At 43.8% G+C, this 19,270-nt stretch overlaps 1 protein-coding gene across 1 annotated transcript in view; it reads left to right on the forward strand.

The window, feature by feature from the left end:
* LOC139667045 (low-density lipoprotein receptor-related protein 1B-like) overlaps positions 1-19,270 on the forward strand; it is a gene marked incomplete at both ends in the record, with an annotated part of 84,741 nt that overhangs the window by 48,951 nt on the left and 16,520 nt on the right. Inside the window, 10 exons of the mRNA XM_071546424.1 lie at positions 532-724; positions 850-993; positions 2,288-2,524; positions 5,033-5,213; positions 10,089-10,308; positions 10,942-11,131; positions 12,402-12,524; positions 13,406-13,546; positions 15,322-15,447; positions 16,797-16,913. Coding sequence (XP_071402525.1) covers positions 532-724; positions 850-993; positions 2,288-2,524; positions 5,033-5,213; positions 10,089-10,308; positions 10,942-11,131; positions 12,402-12,524; positions 13,406-13,546; positions 15,322-15,447; positions 16,797-16,913 — 1,672 coding nt within the window. The remainder of the gene's footprint in view (positions 1-531; positions 725-849; positions 994-2,287; positions 2,525-5,032; positions 5,214-10,088; positions 10,309-10,941; positions 11,132-12,401; positions 12,525-13,405; positions 13,547-15,321; positions 15,448-16,796; positions 16,914-19,270) is intronic.

Below are 19,270 nucleotides of genomic sequence, written 5' to 3' on the forward strand. Positions count from 1 at the left end.
ATGCATAGTAGGAATTATGGAAGTACAGTATATACAGTCAGTAGGGGTAGCATATGTGCGGCTGCTTTGAAAGTTGTATTTGAGGCCGGGTGCCAAGGTCACATCCATAGAGAGAGGCGGTCGAGTGGTTTACTTATTTATTATTTATTTATTTATTCCGACGCATGTTTCTTGGTGCCCCCGGTGCTAAGGCGTGGCCCAGTGGGCTTAGGTGTACTTCCTGTGAGCACAGCTCATCCAACCTTGTCTGTTCGTGCATGGGGGTGTCAGCCTGCTAAATGTAGCATGGAGGCTGGGGTGTCAGGGCCAGTGGAATCCCCGAGGAGCAGAGTCCAGCTCCTGACCCTGCGTGGGCTGCGAAATGCACAGACCCCGCCGCCCCGTCCCATCCCCCATGCATAACAGCTGCATGTTCCAAGATGAAAGTCCTGTTTTGTTCTTTATCTTTATTTGCTCCATTCCTCTTGTGTTCTTGAGTTATTTTTGGCGTCAGGGGTGAACTAAAGTGCGCTGGATCTTCTTGTTTTCCAGGTGTCGTATATTTACGGATTAGCTGTGTTTGAGGACTACCTGTACGCCGCCCACTCTGACCCTTCCAGAGGGACCACCACCGTGGAGCTGCTGCAGATCCATAGGTTTAACATCACAGTAGAGCCCAGGACACTAGCCAGCCTGGGGAATTCTAGAGGAATCCGTGTTTACCACAAACTCACTCAGCCAAAAGGTAAAGGACATTTTGTATGCGGATTAACACGTGCAAACAAGTGTCTAAAAGTCTATTCCCGTACTGAAAGAGGATGTTTCATAGGTTGGTAATGGATTCCCTGTCTCTCCTGATTCTGTCTACAGTCAGGAGTCACGCGTGCGAGACGGATGCGTACAGCAAGCCGGGGGGATGTTCCCATATCTGCTTACTGAGTGGCAGCTACAAGTCCAGAACCTGCCGCTGTCGCACTGGCTACAGCCTGGGCTCTGACGGACAGTCCTGTAAAAGTTAGTACATATTTCGCCCTGACTAGGTGTAACATCGTGTACCATCATGTATCCTCTGACAAAGTCTTGTTCTTCCCCATGTAGTAACACGGTAACGCCTGTTCCAAAGGATTGTCATAGCAAGCTCTTCATATATTCCTGATAAGCAAGGATCTGTCTCATGTATGCATGAAAAGGGCAACATAAGGCAGAGGACGCCCTGCATCATTGCCATTTCTGATATTGACATGTGCCTGTAAAGGTCATGCGTCATATTAGAGCAGTGGGTGTGCCACACATGCATCAGCCTCAGACTGACAGTGATAAAGATGAACGCCGGTGGACACGGACCCATTTGAAAATGACGTTCCGCTATCGACCTGTCGCGAGCCTGATCCATTATTGCCATAATGGGGTTTTAAGTTTGTCTGCATTTGTTGGGTGGACTGATCAATTGGTGGACATTGTGTAGTTGACAATAAAAGCAGAAGATCAAATTGATGACACAATCTGAGGCCCACCACATTTCGATCGGGGTAACGAAGCATCGGGCGGCTCGCCGTGACACATTTGATTTATTCCCCTCTCCTAGATGTTCTGATGACACCAGCTCTCTCTTTCCCTCTCGCTCTTTCCCTCTCCCTCAGCATAATGAGATTCGGTGCTAAATGGTAGTGCTTCTTCATACAGCAGTCACGGCGGGGTTTGATATCTGGGTCTCTTGCAATGCTTAATTGTCTCCTGGGTAGTTGGTCTCTCCCTCACAAGATGATAAATTGAAGTGAGGCATGTGTGGTCCTCACCCCCAGCATCCCAGTCTCCTGGGTAGGTGCTGAGAGCGAGGAGAGGTCTGCTTCTCTCACTGGAAGCCCTCCTTCATTCCTCCTCTGCCTCTCCGGAGGATCCCCAAGGGTTCGGGAACATACAGCCCCCTGAGTGGCTGGCGGGCCGCCGAGGAGCTGCCTCAGCTTTCTAGGGCTCCCTGTTTGCCTTTCTACCCAGACGCCATGCTATTTTAGATCAGAAGCAGTGTTCACAGCCAAGGCAAGTATTGCCATTGTCTCTGTTTGCTCAAGCATTTTCCTTCTCTTACTGTCAGGGCAGTTATGTAGCACGAGCGTGATTGAGGGGGTAGAGTATAGTCATTGGCACTGATTACTGGCTCCATTAAGGTGAATGGATGGCCCCAGCTCTGGCTCACAGATAAGAACAATGTGGCCGGTAAGAGGGTTTAATGCCGGGATCAGCATTGATGAATTAGACCAATTAATTGACAATAAGAGTAAAAAAGGGTTCTTTGTCTCTTGCCTTGTAGAGCCCAAAAACGATCTCTTCCTGTTCTACGGGAAGGGGCGTCCCGGGGTCATCCGAGGCCTGGATATGAACGTCAAGTCCAGCAACGAGCACATGGTGCCAATCGAGGACCTGGTCAACCCGCGAGCGATCGACTACCACGCAGAATCGGGACACATCTACTTTGCCGACACCACCAGTTTCCTCATTGGGCGGCAAAAAATCGACGGAAACAGCCGAGAGACGATACTCAAAGACGGTGGGTCTAGTTGCTTCGTTATGCTAAACATTTTGTGCAGCATTTCTTAAAGGTGTATGAAGCTCTCTGCATGCAATATCTGATATCAGTAAGTAATATTTTGTGAGAATGATATCATTTCACACGCTTTGTGCCACAGTCCCCCTACTATATTGTGCATTTCACTTGGCAGGGCTTAAAATTAACTTTTTGGCTCACTAGCTAATGTGGCTAGTGGATTTCAGAGTAACCACCCAAAGTGAATTTTCACTCGCCAAAACATGAATGCAGCGAATGTAACTGTATGCATTTCATTATGTATTTTTTTACTCTACTCAGCAATCTTATATTGCCCAGACTTATGATTAATAGAGTAATATACAACAATACAGGAAAAGAAAGTAGGTTTGGGAATTGATAAGATGTTATGAAAGTCGATACCTTGATGATTCACTGATTCAGAGATCTAGCGTGTAACGATTAGTTCACATTTTGTGACTATTTTTGACTGTGTGCGAGTAAAAACATGCAGAGCAAATACAGAGGAGTTCTTCTCACCAGTCAATAGGGTGATGATGTTTTTTTGTAGGCCAACCTGGAAGCTAGCTCCACCTTAGTTCGTTGACCACGACCCCACTAGAACTTCAATGGGTTTTTGCATGTGGTTTTGGATTGATGTCAAAAATGAAGCTCTGTCTTTAACACAGAGCCCCATTCAAGTCGTAATCACTTTTCAGCCGAGGGAACCCGTGGCTCAAATATGTTAACTCACTTCTTAGGTTTTAGGACTCAGGACTGCACCTGCATGTGTAAATTAAGGCTCACACATTTCAAGAGCTTGACAAAATACACAGTGGGATGGAAACAGATTCAAAGGGTGATACAAAATATATTGAAATTACGTCTCTGCTGGTTTTCATAGGCTGAGTTGTGATTTCCTTGCATGGGTTTAGTCTCACTGAATTTTTATAGCAATATTTCATGGAGTAAGGGTTAAGGTTGAGAGTGAGATTCATAGGTATTCATTTTTAATACTAACATATTTAATAGAATTGACTTTTTTCTTTGTGGTCGACACACTAAGTACATTGTATATTGATCTACATCTCTATTGCGTAATTTAAAAAGCTGTTAAAGAAGCAAAACCAGCATTTGATATGGGTGATTTATGGGTAATTATTTATTGACAGAAAAAAATACAACTGCTCAAGAGTAGCCAGCATGTGCGATATCACTGAGGGTTTTGCTAAACAGAGAGGCGAATCACCAAAACAGAAAAAAGCCAATGCAATTGCAATCATCACACATGTGAGAAACAAACCTAAATCATAGATGATAGATGACTTTTTTTCCAAGAAGAGAAATGCCCCGGACCCCGTGTCACCTCTGCTGCAAAACAGTGATGTCACGGAGGAGAGGTCAGAGGAGGAGGACGAGCCAGGCAGAGGAGAGGAGGGAGAGGAAGGAGAGAGAATTTGGCCTAGTTTTTAGGGGTCTATCCTCCCCCCAACAACACTGTTGGCAAGTTATCACAGGGCAGTGTCAATTCTAGGGGTCTGATTGCTTTTCTGTTGTAGGCCTTGCCATTTTGCACTAAAAGCATTTTTCCTGTTTTGTTCTGATATTTAAAGAATGGATAAAAAGCCTGAAAGCATAAAGCAGCGTATCGACTTCAGTGCATGTAAAGTCTTTGCATTTCATTAGCAGGACAATTAGGATATCTGTAAATGTAATGGGCGGTGAATTTATTGTACATTTATGCTGACATAGGTTCGGTGCCAATGCAGCACTAAATTATGGACGCCACTAAAAAGTTGGTCTGGAGCCCTGTGATTCTTTTCTTATACATATTATCTTTATAGGCCTTTATAGCAGCCTCATTACCGAGTCTGGAACTGGACTGAAATCTGCTTCCAGTCCCAAAATAGAAGGAATAAAATTGTTATTAACTGTTCATACCATAATGTTTTAGTATTATATTACTCAACTCCACATCTCTCTCTTCCCTCTCTCTTCTCTCTAACATTACCATGCTCACTCTGTTATGAGCTATCAGCTGTAGGGAAGCCACTGCCGTGCTGCGTTAGAACTGAACTGCACTCTCCGCTCCCCGCGACTCACTGGAAAAATATTCAAAAACAGTCATTTTCACAGCGGACCAGGGAGGAATCGAGAGCAAGGCGGTTCTGTAATTATTTTAAAATTGTAATTTTGTTCTGTTTAAAAAAAAAAAAGAGCGACAGAACATGGCACAGCACCAATCCAAGCCTCAGTACTGGGGGGAAGCTTTTTGTTCATACAGACACTAGATCAGAAAGCCTCACCCACCAAAGCAGTTACTCACCGATTTCAAGGCCGGGCTGATCCTCTGGACAAAACCAGATCTGGGAAAACCTATTTGTGTCTTCATGCCAAAGGGATGTGTCACAGCTAGCATAAGCAGAGAAAAATGAAATCAAAACAATAGGGGAATATATGACATTTCAGATGATAATTCTGCTGAATTCTGTGCTATTGATTTTATTCTAGACCTCGACAATGTTGAGGGGATCTCAGTGGACTGGATTGGGAACAACTTGTATTGGACCAACGATGGCTACAGGAAGACGATCAGCGTTGCCAGGTTGGAGAGAGCCTCCCAGACCAGGAAGACTCTGTTGGAGGGGGACATGTCACACCCCCGAGCCATCGTGGTCGACCCCCTTAACAGGTCAGAAAAAAAACAAAAAAAACAACCTCCCTCCAGATTTTCAGTTCATTGTTTTATTGCATGTAGAATTCACTCTTGGATCCAACTCCAGAAGACAGAGAAAGTTTTTGTGCAGATTTCTCAGTTAAACCAAAAAGTTGCCTAGCCAAATCTTAAAGATTAAGTGTAAATTATTAAATTGCCAAGCAGAGCATTAGTGCAGGATTTTCACTCTAATCTTTTCTTTTTTGGAACACACTGATCGGTGCATGCATCACAATCTCACCCCAGATAGATTGCTTCACACATAAAAAGGATTGATATGAAGAATGTACGCCATGGTTGTTCTCATGGTTGTGTTTTTGCATCATTTTCTCAGCAAAGTCATCTTTGAAAGTTGCCTTCGATGGCAATGTTGGTATTTAATCAGTCCCAGAATTCAGTGAGAGATCTTTTTTATCTCCTAATTTAAAGCACATCTGCTGCTGTCTTATGAACCGTGAGTGGAAGAAATATTATTTGAACGGAGAGTGTTTCTGTGTCGTGCCGTGGGATGATTCATGGTATCCAGAGCTCTGATAGCATCTGACTGCTGCCAAAAGTGGCATACTGCAATCTGTTGTGTGTTCCCTCTTGTCTCGCTGTCGTAGATACATAAACTATGTTTCATGTTAGCAAAGACCACTGTGCCTTTTTATAGAGCCCAGCATCTCTGTGCTCGAGGCTTTAACCCACACCAAATATAGCAGGCAGCAATGATTTTCAGGCCTCAAGCTGGGATGTTTCAAACACGTCGACCTGATGCAGGTGTGCACCCACGCACACACTCATATCGACAAGCAGCCACACACACACACACACACACGCACACACACTCAAAACGAAAAATGCTGCAGTCATTCTTTCTCACTCATTGAAACTTGAAAGTTGAAAAAGTGTGGTGTTTCCCGAACGATTCGCTCATTCATTCTTGGCTTTGATTGTCTGTGGCTGCTGGTCGGTTTCAGCCGTCTTTTAGCCTTCATTCACACTGAAAGCCTTCATGCTCGTTCCTCGAGTTCTAACATTTTTTTTTTTTTTTTTGGATGACTTTTCATATCTCTTCTAAGATGTAACTCATATCCAATAGCAATCTGAACTGGCAGGAATGACGAAAAGACACGAATGAGCGGAGTAGCAATAACAAAAGATGTCGTATTCCGTTTCTGTAGCTGTGCTTCTCCCACTTGTCACAAACACTTTTCAGTCCTAGTGTAGGCCTTCCACATTTAATTGAATTGAGGCGTCTCCCACATACCAATCAAGTCTCTATTTGACTTTCTTTCCATGGTTGTGTCTCATTGTCCTCCATGCCAGTGCCGCTCGGCCGAGCCGCCGTAGCACCGGAATTCTGACAATCGTGATTGACGTGAGATTTACTTGTTGTCACGGCAACGCTGGCAAATTCTGATTTGAGCGTTCAAATACAAGTCGCATGTAGGTCGCATGCCTCAGGATCCAATTTTGTAGCGCATATCCATGTGGTCCGGATCAGAATTGGAAAAAAAAAAATGCGACTCCATGCAGCTTTCTGCTCCTCACACTGATTGGAAAACATCAGATCTGTGTCACGTAGAAGAAAACAAAACTGTCAGCTACAGTGTGAACGTGAGACTGGAAATCGCACGTCGGCCTTTATACAGCATTTCCATTAAGACACTCTGCCCTGTGATAACTTGCCAACAGTGTTGCTGGGGGGATGATATCATTTCCTTTTGTGTCAAAGGATTAATCACTTTTACTCCGACCCTCCCACTGACAGCGCACATGATTAAAAAAAGTGGGTTTTGGGCTTCCGAGGGAGCGTTCCACCTGCACCAGACACCCCTTTGATCTCTATCGGCTCTGCTGGAAGGGTCTCTTCAGGTGAAATGGATGCATCTCTCCAGCTGATTTCCCCGACTACGTTCTCCCCACCATATTTTCCGCTCGGTTTGTCACCTCCGGTCTGTGTTGACACGATAAGGATTACCAGTGTCGACTTAACTCAGTCGCACCTCTCTATCTTTGCCGCATTAGGGCCCCTTAGAGTCTCATGAAGGCATTCACACAAACATCCGCACACAAATACTGTTTTGACTTGAGTGGCGCTTCGCTCGGCTTTGGTCAGTCCTGAAGGTGTGTGTATGGGAGTGTCACGATACGATAGGATGTTGACTTCAATACCAACACTATGTTTAACATCTAAAAATTCAATACTACTACGGTACCACAGTAAATGAGAAAAAAACATCCAGCAATGTGTTTCCATGCTTTGTAGCAACTTTTGCTCAGGGGTTTTATGTCGGTTGGGTATGGAAATAATTGGTGGACTGTTGACACATTTTTTCAGCTGTTTGTTGTCTGCTGACTGCTGCAGTCCAGTTCACTTTCAAAAGCCAGACTACAAATCTCAATCCTATAATACCAAACCTCCTTCTTCTTCTTTTAACTATTTCAGTCCACATGTACAGGTGATGCCGAAGTGGAATTTCAGCTCGCAGAACACATTATTGACTGACACAGTATGAACGCTTATAAAATTCGATATGAAATTCAGCCTTTCACAATGACACTGAAGTAGTATTGAATTTTCGGTTGTGGTGACAGTGCTGGTGCACGGTGTTGACGTTGCGCCTGTGCGGAGCAGCGCTGAATAATTCATAGGGTCGTAAAGATGACTTGGAGACAGAGGGGGCTTTATTCACCCCATATCCCATTCTGTTTCATGTTCCCTTAGCCGAGCTTCCATCATTGATGAGAAACAGGGGGCCACGTGGCTCAGTCAGCAACACTCAAACAGAGAAAATCCCCCGAGCTCGGTTACTAGAGAACAGATCACGTCAAAGCGTTGACCCGATCACTTTTCAAATACCACAGCCACACTGAGAGTTGCAGTCTCGGCGAGACACGAGACACGAGACGGAGCGAAACTTTTTTTTGGTGGGGAATTGGAGACTCGTAATTTTTGCGCTGGTGTGCAGTCAGGCAGCACTTTGTTGGACTTGATAAGCCTGAATACCTTCCTAGGTCATGAAGTTCTCCCTTTTGACTGGCAGGGTGTTTGGTTATGTGGTTTTACATATGAGAAATCTAGGTTCCAATTTATATCATTAAGTAATTTATGTTTATTGATGCAATAATAACTGTGTGTGTGTGTGTGTGTTTGCACATATGCGCAGTGTTTCCCCTATATGCACCTAGCAGCGGCAATAAAGCCAAGCAATAATTGTTATATTATTTTGCGCTATGGATGCTTCATATCCAGGTCAATTCACACACTTGTGAGTAAAGCATATACACTTTGCGCTTACCTGATAATGTCAGCACAACGATTATAACAACAAGCACCCCTGAGCGCTAAATATAACGATCACATGAAGATGTGTGTTTACATGCTCCACAGTATGTAATCAGAATAAAAGTTTCTGACATGCGCAAAACACCGAATCCAGCACTCTTAACATGGGCTTACGTTTTTAAAAGATGGACCTGCGTCAGTTATTTCTTTCCTGCTGTTCTTTCTGATGAAGCAACAGTTTTATCAAAACATACGACTCCATAAGTGTCAGAAAAAGACGTTTTGTTTTGCCCCCGCAATGATTGGGTCCATTTGTAATTTTTACCGCTGTATACCGAAACTGGCACGGAGAGGCGGAGTCAGGACTTAAAACGGGCTGCACCGCCTACATCAAGCCTGAGCGCCCCGGGGTTAATAACAAGCACATCCATTCGAATCCTCCCAGAAAAAAGGGAAACGTAATTGACGTTACTTACGTTAAATGCGCGAGCATGTGCAGAAAGAGGCGAGATAAAGAAAGTGGTCGGAGTGAGTGTTTACATGACAAAATTTTATCCATCGACCGTATTATGAAAGGGTTATACCACCCCTACCACCAAGAATATTTAGAAGAATGAATGACAGCTAGCTAGCTGCTAGCTAACACCCAATGGATGTAAAGGTCACCCAGTGGGTGATATGGATCACACATAATCTAATATCTTATTTGTCAAATCACATGTTTGAATTTTCAGATGAGTTTAAAAGACTGGCTGATCAAGAGAAGAAAGAATTAATAATTGACAATAAATGTCAATAATTGTATTAAATATTATACTTTTATTATGTTCAATAAAAGTGTATTTTCCTAAATCTTGAGACACCTCATATGTAAGCTAGACAGACATTTCCCCTGCTCATTACTGTGCACACATGTACTGTATGTACTTAGGCCTCAAGAGCCCTTCTGGTGCCAGCAGACACATAGAAACCTCCCGGCAGGGCGCACTTTATGAGTGCACAAAAAACAAAATTGCAAAAAAAAATTTTCACACGCGCGTGCTTCACCTCCGCTGCTACAACTCCATCCTTGGGGAAACACTGATGCGCATATGTGTCTAAGCCTGTGCCAATATGAAAATTTCATAGTACGGTTAAAATGACACAATATTATCTCAATAATTATTAAAAAGATGAAAACTTTAAAAACATTAGCCTATTTTCAATTTACTTAAAAAACTAATTTATCATATCAATTACAAGAGATTTGACTTTTTAAAAAAAAACAAAAAACTAAATTATAAAATTCTGGTTTAGCTTATAAAAACGGTAAGGATTGTTTAAAACATCACAAATAAAATTCCAAATAACAGAATCCAAAATAAATAAAGTTCAACTGGCCTGCATCCACTTTAACTTAGTCAGCAACATGAATATAACAATTTGTTGATAATAAAACGTCAGTGATGGCGGTTATCACAGTGGTCATTGTAATAAAAATAACCGCTACTGTTTTATACAGCGATATATAGTAAAACCTGTTATTATCCCATCCCTATATCTGTCTCTGTGTGTGTGTGTGTGTCTCTGTATGATAGCTGGATGTACTGGACAGACTGGGAGGAGGATGAGGTGAACGACAGCATCGGGCGGATAGAGACGGCCTGGATGGACGGGTCCAACCGGCGCATCTTCGTCACCTCCAACATGCTGTGGCCCAACGGCCTGACGCTGGACCACGGCAGCAGCACCATGTACTGGTGCGACGCCTACTACGACCACATCGAGAAGATCCACCTCAACGGCACCGGGAGAATGGTGAGTGTAAAGTAGCTTATCTAACCGAGTGAATTCGTTTGCAGGAATCGTGTTAGCTGTCACTGTAGTCGGCCCGGGGTTAGTGAGTTAGTGGGACTGCTGGTTTGAATACTGGAAAAATATCTGAGCAGGGAAAGTGAATGATATTTGAGCAAGGCACAACAGTAGAGGACTGTGGCTGGACTGGGCAGCTGACTTTTGAAAATCAATTTATTATAGTACTTTCAATATTTTTATAGTATTTATTTTAGTATCTTTCTGTGATTGACAGCCTATTCCAGGGTATCTGAACTGTCCTGAAGCAGTAAACTCCACCAATCTTGGCCTTTAAGCATATTAAAATGCTTGTTGAATTGTTAAGAATTATTTGCAAACGCTATTTAATCAACGTCTGGATTCTAGCAAACATTACCGTGCGCAAGCAAGATATTTGTGCAAAGAAATTGAATCACATTTATAATATAGTGTGATCAAATAATAGCTAAGCCCATATTCAAATAGCTAGATCCTTGTTTGAGATGATTGAATGTTGTTTTTTCTTTCTTGACGCCGCCTTGCGTGTAGCTCTCCAGATGCTCTCTTGATAAACACCGGACTATGCGCGTGTGCTCGCTTCCCTTTTTCTCGCTGCAGGTGGTGTACAACGGCAAAGAGCTGAACCATCCGTTCGGGATCTCCCACTACCGCAACTCCATCTTCTGGACGGAGTACATGAACGCCTCGGTCTTCCAGCTGGACCTGGCCTCCGGCGACGTCACCCTGCTGCGGAGCGAGCGGCCGCCGCTGTTCGGCCTGCGGGTCTACGACGCCCAGAGTCAGCAAGGTCGGGCCACTCTCACTCCCGTTTACTCCACTGAAGCGTGCCCCATATCCCCTCCCCCCCCGCTCTTAGAGAAAGTGTTTTTTTTTTTCCGAAAATAGAACCACTCCCGTACCGCCCGCACATTCGCATCCCCTGTACACCTTTACTTTGCCGGATTTTCTGTCTACGTCTGTCGGTGTCAAATTCCATGGTGTAAACCGGCGCCTTGATGAGCGATGACAGTGACTTTACAAGCTCTTGGCTCCACTCTATTAAATTAGAGAGACGGGGGTGGGGGGGGTGGGGGGGGTGGGGGGGGTGGGGGGGTGGGGGATGGGGGGTTTGGGGGCTTGGGAGGCGTTTACATAGCTCTGTGGCAAATGATGATCGATCCACGCTGTTAGAAAGCCCGAATAGACGAACGGATAGCAGAAGTGCATGGATTTGCATGGTTGACGGTGGAGAGCCGCCACGGGCCCTCGCAGCAGGCGCCGCTCTCGTCATCCCGTAATAGGTAAATGCAGTGCGTAGAGACATACACACACACACACACACACACACTCAAATCACAAAGGTTGATGATTATTGTCATCCACTCTCGCTAAACACAGGGGCAAATTGTGTTTTACACTACCGAATGAAGTGGTGTTTTGGACTCTTTTTTGAAGACTTTTTTTCCGCCGCGTACCGGAGCTGCGGATTACAGGCGGGGCAAAGCGGCGCAGCCTAGTTCACAGCGCGTGGCGGGGAATATTCGCCGGCCGCTCCTCCAGCGCTCATGTCACCGAATAGATTAATTGGCTGTCTGAGTGTTACTGATTGGCTCTCGCAAAAACTGAAGGCTTTATCTCATTGGCTCAGGCGCCGCTTTGGGGCTCTACGTTAAATGAAAGTGACAAAGGCTGCCTCACGCCTTAACTTTATATGTGACAGTGTTTTTTCCCCTGGAGAGCGGGTCGGCTTTGTCCGGAAAGACAAATTATTCCTCCAAGAAGGATAAAAATGTCAAATGTCTCTCCCCAACAATGTTCCCAATAATTCATTTGACGCGTGGTTATAGATGGCGTGGCGTGCACCTGGGCACCTCTCTCTGAGGCAGGGAATGAGTTTTGGCATTAAGGAGATATTATATTTTTGCTGAATTTCCGACTGACCCTTGAACGCTTGCAGCTCACCGCTCACAGGGGGAGTAGACCAAAACAACAAGCGGAAACCCGCGGCCGTGGAGGTGGGCTGTAGAAAATGTGGCTTAAAGTGAGCAAGACACCTTATTTGGGCTCTGTGTCTCCAGGTGACAACGCATGCAGGGTGAATTATGGGGGCTGCGGTACCCTCTGCCTCGCCATCCCAGGAGGCAGAGTGTGTGCCTGCGCTGACAACCAGCTTCTGGAGAAGAACAATGTCACCTGTGCAGGTAGGAGGACAGAATGAATCAAACAGAGGCGAGGTGCTCAAGAGCATCTTGTCCCAGTATGCTGTAATCCCGAATTCATCCTACGGGCCAAAGATCACATCATAATTTTTTCTGTTTGCTTGCAAATCTGCAAATAAGGAAGCAGATACAGACAGGAGATCATCCTAGTGTCACAGGACTTGCTGGAAACAAGAAACCGTGACCTTTGTACCAGTATTTTGGTAACACTTTCTATGACATACGTGTTTATAGCACATTATAAGCGCAATTATAATCTTATAGTCTTATGACACTATCTATAAACACCTATAGTGATGTATATGTTTATAATGGCTTATAGAAAATGTTTATTACAGCATCTAGATTGGGAAATTCTTTGAATGGATCATCTTACTTAAAGCAGACAAAAACTGGTTTATAAGTTGTATAATACACTAAGAGCAAGCATTTATTTCATTTAGTCCCATTCAGGGCCGTGGGGGGGCTGGAGCCTATCCCAGCATGCATTGGGTGAAAGGCAGGAAAACCCCCTGGACAGGTCACCAGTCCTTACACAGGGCTCTAAACACATGAATAATCAGTCATAAAGTTGTATAATACACTAAAATTATAGTGTGATAATTCCCTGTAGGGGTTGTTGTAATATTGTAATACATTAGCACCATATTCTATAAGCCATTATCGACAAATACTTCTAAAACATTACAAATAAGTTTCATAACCACTTACAAATCACAATACATTCTTATAGACAATGTCATAAGACATTAAAAACATCTTTTTGTGCGTTATAGCTCATGCTTAAACACGTACTTCACAGAAAGTGTGAGCATACTTTGTTCTGTTGTTTGTTTGTCTCACCTCTGTTTTCTTCCCAGAAGTCTCCACTGGAGGCTTGGAGCCGCAGCGGTGCAGAAGCGATGAGTTCCAGTGCCATAATCACCGCTGCATACGAGCCTCGTGGAAGTGTGACGGCGACGATGATTGCCTGGATGGAAGTGACGAGGAGGCCCACAGCTGCTGTGCGTATCTCAAAATTGCATGCAAACACACACCAGGCTAATACGCACACGCTTTATAAGGTTGAGTCTCTCTCGCCATCAACTTTTATGTGCCTAAATGTCAGTGTTAGAGCAGGGGTGAATAATGCCCCTCCTCCTCCCCCACCGTCTCCCCCTTTCCTCCGTTTGAAGCGATTTTGCCCTTGAACGAATCGATAAGATAAACACTATGTTAGACGCTTGGATGCTGACTCATTTTTCAGGAAGAAAAATACTATAATGTGATCCTCTGCCAAAATTATCAGAATTGAAAAATCAATTATCTGCTCTGCTGAGATATCACATACTTTAATGATCCTCTAACTAGGTTTGTTTTATTGGCTATGACTGCTTCTTCGGATTTTATCAGGGCAACATTTGACTATAAAAAGGGGAGAATGTGAATGCCAGCTGTATAAAGGGAATTTCAGCTTTGAAATGAGCGATATGCCCTGCAGCAATTTGGTCTGTGTTTGTTAGAATTATCTTATTATTATTCTCCCACGGCCATAAACCAGAGAGTAGCCCACTCCCAACCTGTGATTTCATATTGGTCTTCAATTCAATTCTAGAAATTGAGTTGAAAATGATGGAAAAAGTGATTGTGACAAGATGCAAGATGATTGGCTGCAAAACCAGTCTCCTGTACATGATTTGTTGGTGTTTGGCATTGGGAGATATTTAATTTATTCTGCACATAATCATACAGTATACCAACTACATTGAGAGTTGCACAAATTCATTTGCTCTGTGAGTTATTGAGAGTTAATGAATATGAATTGTCCTCTGAGTGTTGTCAACCGGATGAAATGTTGTTGTGTTGAAGTTAAATTACATGATGCAGAAGAAAACGAGTGTGGGCTCAAAGTTCCCCGTGAGGCATACTGTTGGAAAAAGACACTTTCCAAGTTAGTAAGTTGTTTTATATTCTTAAGCCACGGCCACACTGATCCGTCAGAAAACGGACAGAATTACTAACGGATAGATTTCTGTCCGTTGGGTTGTTTTGGAACGTCAACGCTATTTTTTAAAAAAAGCCTCTGATTTGTGGTAACGAATCCGTCCGTCCAGAAAAAGTTCACCTGGGTTGAACTTTCTTTCCGTCAAAACGGACAGAAATCTGAAGGAGACGGACGCGTCATCAGCGTTGCCCGGACAACGGACAGCTCTCATTGAAAATGAATTGAAATGAACAGAGACGGACAGACACAACGGATCAGTGTGGCCGCAGCCTCAGAAGAGTGAAAATGGGCTTTATAGCAATTCAAATCAAAACACGGCACTAAAACCAAATGTCAAATATACTTAAGACCACTGTGAAATCTTCATGAGAGAATTCATTACAACCAAGTTAAGGACAAAGCAGCAAGGAGAATTATGGGTGAGATGCCCCTCTAAATGTTATTCCCCTTTATGGTTCCTAATAAGGCTTGGCGGTCTGTCAATGCAAGATTAGTTGAGCTGTGGACTCAGCAGAGATGAAATCCCGCTAAGGACAATCTGTGAACATGAGAGACTTTCTTTTGTCCCTTAAGGAATGAAAAAAAATAAGCTCGTCTTGGAGAACTGACAAAGCTTCAGTTGCCCCGACGAAGGCTACTGCAGCCAAAACACATTGTGTTTTTTAATACGAAAGCTTTGTGAAATATTCTCCAAGTGTAGCTGAATTGTTTCATTCCTTTGTGTTTTTTTTTATTCATGTACCATGGAAGAACTGCAAGGTTACAACAGATTTTTTGTTCTTTTTTTCCCCCCAGACAACCATAGCTGCCCCATTGACCAGTTCAAGTGCAACAACAATCGCTGCATTCCCAAAAGATGGCTTTGCGATGGAACAAATGACTGTGGTAACAATGAGGACGAGGCCAACATTACATGCTCAGGTATGTGCTGTGCCAGCTTTATGTTTGCCTGCAGATGCAGTGCAGCTTTGGCTGCAGTTCAATCATTTTATGACTGTAGTATTTGAGCACAGAATATAATTCTCCTTAATTCCATCAATCTTGGCAAATCTGTCATTTGGATTCATTGATACTGTTTACACTAGAGCTGAACAATTGATTGAAAAAAAAATCGAAATCACAATATGAACGTCTGCAATTTTCGATTTTCTAGGTGTTTTAGATTCCAGGTAAGCTTTGGTCCATGAATCAAGTGCAATATTGGTGAAAACATTTAATCATACTCAAACTCAGTAAATCCTGCACACTGACTTTTTTTTTAATTTTTTTAAACAAAATCACTTTTCTTTAAACAATTTTAAAGTTCTAAAAAATGTATGACAAGAAAAACTTCACAGTTGCATTTTTTGTCAATATCGTTCAGCTCTAGTTTACACATTGATTCTAGATCAGTGTACAGTACCTAGAGCAGCTTTCACCTTAAGATAGACCTTATGATTATATGAGTGCATATTGATACATGATCACATATTGTAGTTTCAGCATTAATGACTGTTCTGGTAGCTGCTTAGCTTAGGATCTAGCTGTAACTGAGTTAGCAGTACATTTCCATCACGCTCACTTTATGTAGGCCTTTGGAACGGAAGACGAAGTAGCTCAGGCCTCGCCCTCTACACAGTGAGCTATAAAACATTTCCTCTTGTTTCATCTTTTGTGAAAATGATCCCACTTCGGATGGGTTTGACAGATCAAAGCCTTAAACAGAGGTGTCCTGTGTTATCAGGCAGTCATCCCCCGTTATGTCTTGCGGCTCCGGAGCAGCTTCGGTACAGTGCGATCAATCTCATCGTGTGAAAGCGCTCCCTAGCATCAAAGAGGTTTAGCACCTACAAGGGGCAACTGTGCGTCAGAATCACTTACAGTATATCACATTGCCTCCCCCGGCCTCCCAGTGTTACTGTAGCATGTTGGCAGCGGTGCCTCTCAGGAGCTTTTAGCCTTAGAGGTTCAATCAATGGGCATTAGCCAGAGGATGATAAATGTTGCCTTGTCGTCAGATTGACATGCATATTACACGCCACCGAGAGATCACTGGCGCGGTGTCCATGCGTGTCCGCCACGGCCGCGCGGACGCGTAACTGAAGACCTGTCAAGCGGCTGCAAATCTCCCACGGCCTTCAGACCTTTACACGCCGCCCGCCGTGATTGAGTGATAACCTAAGAGTTCGCGCCGGGCAGACATCGACATCCCCCGGTGATGTAGTGATCGTTAGGGAGGTGTTGCTGCACGTCCCGCCTTGACGTACGCTCCTGTGTTTCGACCGTTTCAGCCCGGCCCTGCCAGGCGAGCCAGTTCTCCTGCCAGAACGGACGCTGCATACCCCGGGCCTGGAGCTGCGACCGGGACGACGACTGCGGGGACATGTCCGACGAGATGGCGTCGTGCGGTGAGTCTCGCACGGCTGCCTGTGCCAGTCATCAGGTTGTTCAGGCTCTAGTTTTAGGTGTTCTTTAAGGCAAAGCTGTAATATAAACTGACATTTAAGGCCATCTCAAGCAAAATCATGGGTAGTTTACCTCTCACAGACAAGAATGTCACATCTAATCAGTGCAGTGCAAACTTAAATATCCAGTAAGGAAGGATTTTACCGTCCCACAGCACAAAATGACCATATTATATGGGAGGTTGATAGGGTTGTTGATCAATACCAATGACTCAACAATTTCTTGGCCAGATGCTGAGATTTCTGGCTTTCAGAAATCACTTTCTGTTTTGGAACAGAAACTCCCAATGTGAATCATAATATTATGCAAAAAAAAATTCACATTATGTCCTTGTAGCACGCCACAGGAGATAGCCCATGCTGACTAAGCCAATGGAAATACTAATATACTTCATGGCACTATATACAGTAGCTCATTGTGCTCATTGTGCATGCACACTGCACATTTCCACCTGTAATATATACACTGATATGGCAAATGTTTCACTCCAAAGTAAAATACACACTATTTTGAAAAAAGTAGGCAACTGCTGTGACAAAATGACAGCATAAAATCAAAACAACTTCTGGTACATTTTAAAGGATTGTGGGGTAAGATAATTTTTTAGTACTTTTACAGATACCATAAAATACATTTTTTTGGTAGGAATCAAACTACTGGTACACGATAGCCTTAAGATAAACTTCAATATAGTCTCAGTGGTTGATGCAGTACTTGTCAAGCATGCAGTACTTACGAAATAAAAAAAAATATATAAAAAAATAGAATGCCACTGGCAGCTATTTATCATTTTAGTGACTTCTTGAATATTTCGCTAGTCTCTTTCACATGCATTACTTTGTTCAGCTGAGAGAGTTTTAGGAGTTGAATTATTGATGCTGTGTTCTTTGGACCAGGAACTAAACATGCACTCACTGATGGCATCAGCTTAGAAGGGTGGTGCGAAGTAAGTTGCGCATTGTTATAGCTCACTGTTCTTCAATCCCGCCTCGGTCTCAGCGGTATTATACAATCCATCAGCTTCAATGAGTCAAAGTTATTGTCCGTGTCCTGGATTAATCTTGGAAGAAAAAAATAATGTGAAAAATACATGGCTGCCCATGATGGCCCGGGCTCGTTATTTAACCTCTTTTTATGCAAGGTTTAAGAGAGGTTAGGGCTGTAAAATATGTTTTCAGTGATGTGAAGTAGATGTATTACCAGAATGCATTTAAACGATGGGGGTAAAAGTTTTAAGATCCCCCCCCCCCCCCCCCCCCCTTTTAATCACGATTTGTATTAAATCAGCCACATTGCAGTGTGTGATGTTTGCCAAACGCTGCACTGTGCTGCGTCGCCTCAGCCATCCTTTGTGTGTCCTAAGCCGCTTCAATACGCAGCCACAAACAGCCAGGGTGTAAGCAGTAATTAAAGTTCATGCTCGGCTTCATTCAATCATAATCAAGCTGCGCAGCAAAACATATTCTCTCCCATACTGTTGTCTGGGCTTCCTCAGGCATTACTTCTCTGTAGGAGCTCCACTGTGCGGCTCTGGCAGCTCACTTAGCTCCACCGGAGCTACTGTGGGTTTTGGAACACCTGAAGCTCAGTGGTGGCCGCCTTAGAGATTGATGCTAATTTGGATTTTGTTTGTCAGTAGTTTAGTAGTTGTCATACAGTGTCTCATATTGGGCTCTCTGTTTACTTGAAGCTGCCATTATTTATGGATGCCGGTGCTTCATTTTTAGCCAGGCTCTCTGTTTACTTGAAACCTCCATTATTTATGGATGCCGGTGCTTCATTTTTAATGAATGTTAAATTCCAACCAGACGTTCGCTGTCAGTGAGACGTAACACATTTGAGGGGGAATCTGGAAGACACTTGTCTGATAAAGATACAGTATGTCTTCCCCCTAGTGCCTAAGGTGTCCCGAGCAGCGGGGATCCCAACAAATCAATTCAAATGTAGACTCGCATTTCAAACTGAAGTCAATAAAGCTCCAGGCGTCCAGTGAGAATATTTGAAAAATGTATGTGCCCAAATCGAAAGCTGGGATGGTATGTGATGGGAATGAAAATGCCAATGCTGCCAATCAGCAGTCCGCACAGTGCAGTGGACTCTACATTCCTTTGCCTGCTGCAGCATTTATAGGGAATATCAATGCCATAATGTCTCCATCAGTGCAAGCAGGCCAGTTTAGTTCATGGAGTCTCCTTGACCGCGGTGGTGGATGTGGGCAGATGTTGGCTGACTGCAGAGGTGGTAATTTGTTTTCAGCGGCTCGCATGGCGACTGTCACTGTGCGGCGACTGTATGTCAA

This window comes from Centroberyx affinis, unplaced genomic scaffold, assembly GCF_046629955.1.
Source record: "Centroberyx affinis isolate AG114_WGS23_722 - 3 ecotype Tasmania unplaced genomic scaffold, CSIRO-AGI_Caff_v1 ptg005268l_1, whole genome shotgun sequence".
Classification (NCBI taxonomy): Eukaryota; Metazoa; Chordata; class Actinopteri; order Beryciformes; family Berycidae; genus Centroberyx; species Centroberyx affinis.